Here is a 3,683-nt window from a genome sequence, read left to right as displayed (position 1 = left end):
CCTGCGGTGCCTGACAAGGGGAGGAGCCTGCAACCAAGGTACGTGCCTCGACTAGGACCCTTTGTCTATAGGCCGACACTGCTATCCACTGAGCCAAACAGGCTAGGGCTCCATTCAATTTTTAAAAACCATAAAGAACATTCAATTATATAAGACATAGTAAATTGAATGTGTGCATTTATTTTTGTTCCCTCTAGAAACTCTGACAGAGCAACTGTAAAGGAATTAAAAGGGTATAAACCCACAGAGATAGCAACATATTTTCACAAGATGGGAAGCAGCTAGCTAGTGGAGGTAGCTGACAGAATGGAGAACACTTAGTACCTGCAGGAGAGAACAGCAGCCCCTAGAAACACAGGAACGGGAGGCAGCAGGAACCTGGGAAGGCAGGGGATAAAAAGAGGTGAAAATGGAATTGGATGGAATTCTGAATCAGTAGCACTCAGACCTTTGATGCTATCCCCCATCCTGTGCAGCAGTAACTTCCCTTGCTCTTTCCTAGCCAGAGATGGGAGGTGTAATTTTTTTAGAGACACTGAAGCAGAGAGCTTTCCAGACTTAGCACACTGGGAACAGGTGAGATGAGGATGGGGAGCTAGACTGAAAACAGGGTTTCAGTGAGGTGTCTGTAGTGAACAGTGAGTGCCCAGCCCCTATCCCTGTGGGGCTCTCAGAGCAGCAGATGGGCTTATGCCCCCCAGACAGGAGATGGGAGTATCCTTCTGGGGTGAACCTGACCATCCTAAAGGCCAGTAGTTACTGCCTGCTCACCTTACACTGAAGCCTATCAGTCAGCAAGCCTCCTGCACATGGAGCTTCCAAAATCACTCTTACATATGAATGGAGTGACAAATGTCACCTATTTGAGAAAAACCTCCACCATTGCAAAGTCAGAGACCAAAACAAACGAACTGAAAAAAGGAGATGTTTTAAAAGAGACAATTCATAATCAAGGAGATATGGGTAGATAGGTAGGTAGGTAGGTAGGTAGGTAGGTAGGTAGATAGATAGATCGATAATAGATCAATAGATCTTCATGATGATAAAATAACTAACATTTATTCAGTACTTTCTGTGTGCTAGATTCTGTGCTAAGTATTTTTCATCCATTATCTCTTTCAATGTTCAACAGCCCTGTAGGAAAAGTACTATGCCAGCCTTTGTGTAACAGATGAGGAACTGACTAGTCACCTACTAGCTAGTAAGTGGTGGAGTCAACGCCAACCCAGTGTGTCAAAATGCAAAGTCCCTGTTTTCAACCACTGAACCCACCTGTCCTTAGACATGACCAAGGTGGTGAGGCTGCAGCCTTGATCGGAAGATGCATTGGATTGAAGCCAGCCAACTCTCTGTCTAATTGTGAAAAACCCAGCTAAACAAAATTAAATAACAAAATCAAAGAACTTTAGTAAATTGCTCAGGGTTATTATAGTTTTGAGATCCATGCTTCTCATTTGTATCAGAACTTTTATTTTAATATTTTTATTCAATTTTGTAAAATAGTAGGCATAGAATGCAAAAAAAAAGAAAACTTAAATAACTGCAGAAATATCCCAGTAAAGCTGCAGACACTGGGGACTTTCAGCTATTGGGCAGTGCCCTCATCCTGTGGATCAGATTGTTTATTCATCTGCCATTGAATGAAGGCAGCTATAGAAAGGTGATTTTCTAAGGAGGGGGACGTCAATGGATTATGCAAAGGGTGAGCTGAATAAAAGTCTAATGTACAAAAACTATAACTACTTATTGAATTTTAACAAATGCTTTATATCATTAATATGTCTTCTGTAGGGGTGTCAAAAGCAATTTTAGAAGGTGCCGGGCCAGCTGTGGAAGATGAATGTGCTGTACTAGGTATGAACTCATGTTGCTTTTGCTTACAACCTATTGAAAATTAAAGGGCTGAGACTACTGTGAGAGGATCTATGGGTGGAGTAAGTGGTGAGCACTTTGGCAGAAGGTGGGTTCCCTGGGTGAGAAGACTTAGGTGGTATATGACGTGGTGGCTGTGGGGAAGAGGTCCTCTATCCCGCCTTCCCACCTGTCTCTTCCTAAAAATTAAAAGGATCCCAGGCCTGGGTCCTGATAATCCAGGCTCCACCTTATACTCAGGGATCCTCCTCAAGCTTTGCTTCTCTTCTTTCACCCATAAGACGGTTCTACTGACGAGGAGTATGATAATGGCTGTCCCACATGTGCTTGCGAGGATGAGAAGGAAAAATGAATGTAAAAAAAGTTTTGTAAGCTGTAAAGTGCTGTATAAATGACCTGTTACTTTCCCCAGTCTTGTTCTACTTCACATAGCACAGCATTACCTGAGTTTTACTCCTTTTATGAATAAATAAGGGAGCCTGTGTGGGTCTGAGGAGTTTTCTGACAACCAATTCTCCACTCCTGACACTACCTCCCTGAACTGGTACCAGATCCCACAAGTTAAAGGTCTTACTCCCACAAGATTGCCCCCACCTTCAAATGCCAGTTTTAAGTCCCAGGGGCCACTTGTACTTCTGACGGCTATAAATTCAGAGGTTCCAGATAACCCCTTCTCAGGTCCAACAATTTACTAGAATAATTAATAGAACTCTCTAAAGACACTTTTCTTACCTTTCCCAGTTTATTATAAAGGATATAACTCAGGAACAGCCAAGTGAAAAAAAATGTGTCAAATGACAACACTAAAACAATTTAATAATGAGTGTGAGGTCCTGTATTTATGAAAACAACCCATGGAGGGGAGTGCAGTGCCTTACAAGTGTGGAGCGCTCTTCCTGAGGGACTGTGGGCAAGAGCGAGTTATTTGGAGGATTGGAAGTGGGACCATGGAAACAGTGTGTGATTGGCTGGGGTTGTATATTGGACTTTAGTTAGAAAGATCTGGGAACAAGGAAATAAATATAGTGCTTAGAGTTGATTCAGAGTTGGTGTTTGGGGATTGGCTGACTGGATATACTACGTTTCTGGCCAAGTGGAGCATTTACAGGAAAAGGAGGGTTTGGTTTGAAAGTTCAGTTTGCTGGTGGGCACCCCAGGCAGGAGTGCACCTACAATTTTATGCCAGCACAGGACAGGGTATGGGGAAAGGGCCACAGAGCTTCCATGCCCTTTTCAGATGCACCACCCTACTTGCACCTAGGGGTGCTTGACAATCAGGAAGCTCCTGAACTCTGTTGTCTAAGAGTTTTTATGGAGTTGTCATTATGTGGGCATGATTGATTAAACCATCGGATTTGTGACTGAGCTCAATTTCTAGCCCCTCTCCAGTCCCTAGAGGTCAGGGGGTGGGGCTGAGAGTTCCAATCCTGGAAAAATGGCTTGGTCTTGCGGGAGCTATCTAGCTCCACTCCCCGGCCTCCAGGAGTCATCTCATTAATGTGTAAAACATACTCTTATCACTCAGGGGATTTGTAGGGTTCCAGGAACTCTGAACTAGGAGCCAGGAACAAAATATTTCTTTCTTTTTTTTTCTTTTTTTTTTATTAAATCTTTATTGTTCAGATTACATTTGTTCCTCTTTTTTTTCCCCCCCATAACTCCCCTCCTCCCAGTTCCCGCCCCACCCTCCGCCCTCACTCCCCACCCACTGTCCTCATCCATAGGTGCACGATTTTTGTCCAGTCTCTTCCCGCATCTTCCATTCCCCTTTCCCCCCCCAAGAATAGTCAGTCCATTCCCTTTCTATGTCC

At 43.7% G+C, this 3,683-nt stretch overlaps 1 protein-coding gene across 1 annotated transcript in view; it reads left to right on the top strand.

The window, feature by feature from the left end:
• The window catches only part of PARP15 (poly(ADP-ribose) polymerase family member 15), a 32,010-nt gene that overhangs the window by 2,943 nt on the left and 25,384 nt on the right, over positions 1 to 3,683 (top strand). The window contains 1 exon segment of the mRNA XM_014457765.2: positions 1,792 to 1,854. Within this exon segment, the coding sequence (XP_014313251.1) occupies positions 1,792 to 1,854 (63 nt within the window).

This window comes from Myotis lucifugus, unplaced genomic scaffold (genome assembly GCF_000147115.1).
Source record: "Myotis lucifugus unplaced genomic scaffold, Myoluc2.0 scaffold_84, whole genome shotgun sequence".
Taxonomy (NCBI): Eukaryota; Metazoa; Chordata; class Mammalia; order Chiroptera; family Vespertilionidae; genus Myotis; species Myotis lucifugus.
This window is presented reverse-complemented; position numbering and strand designations above follow the sequence as displayed.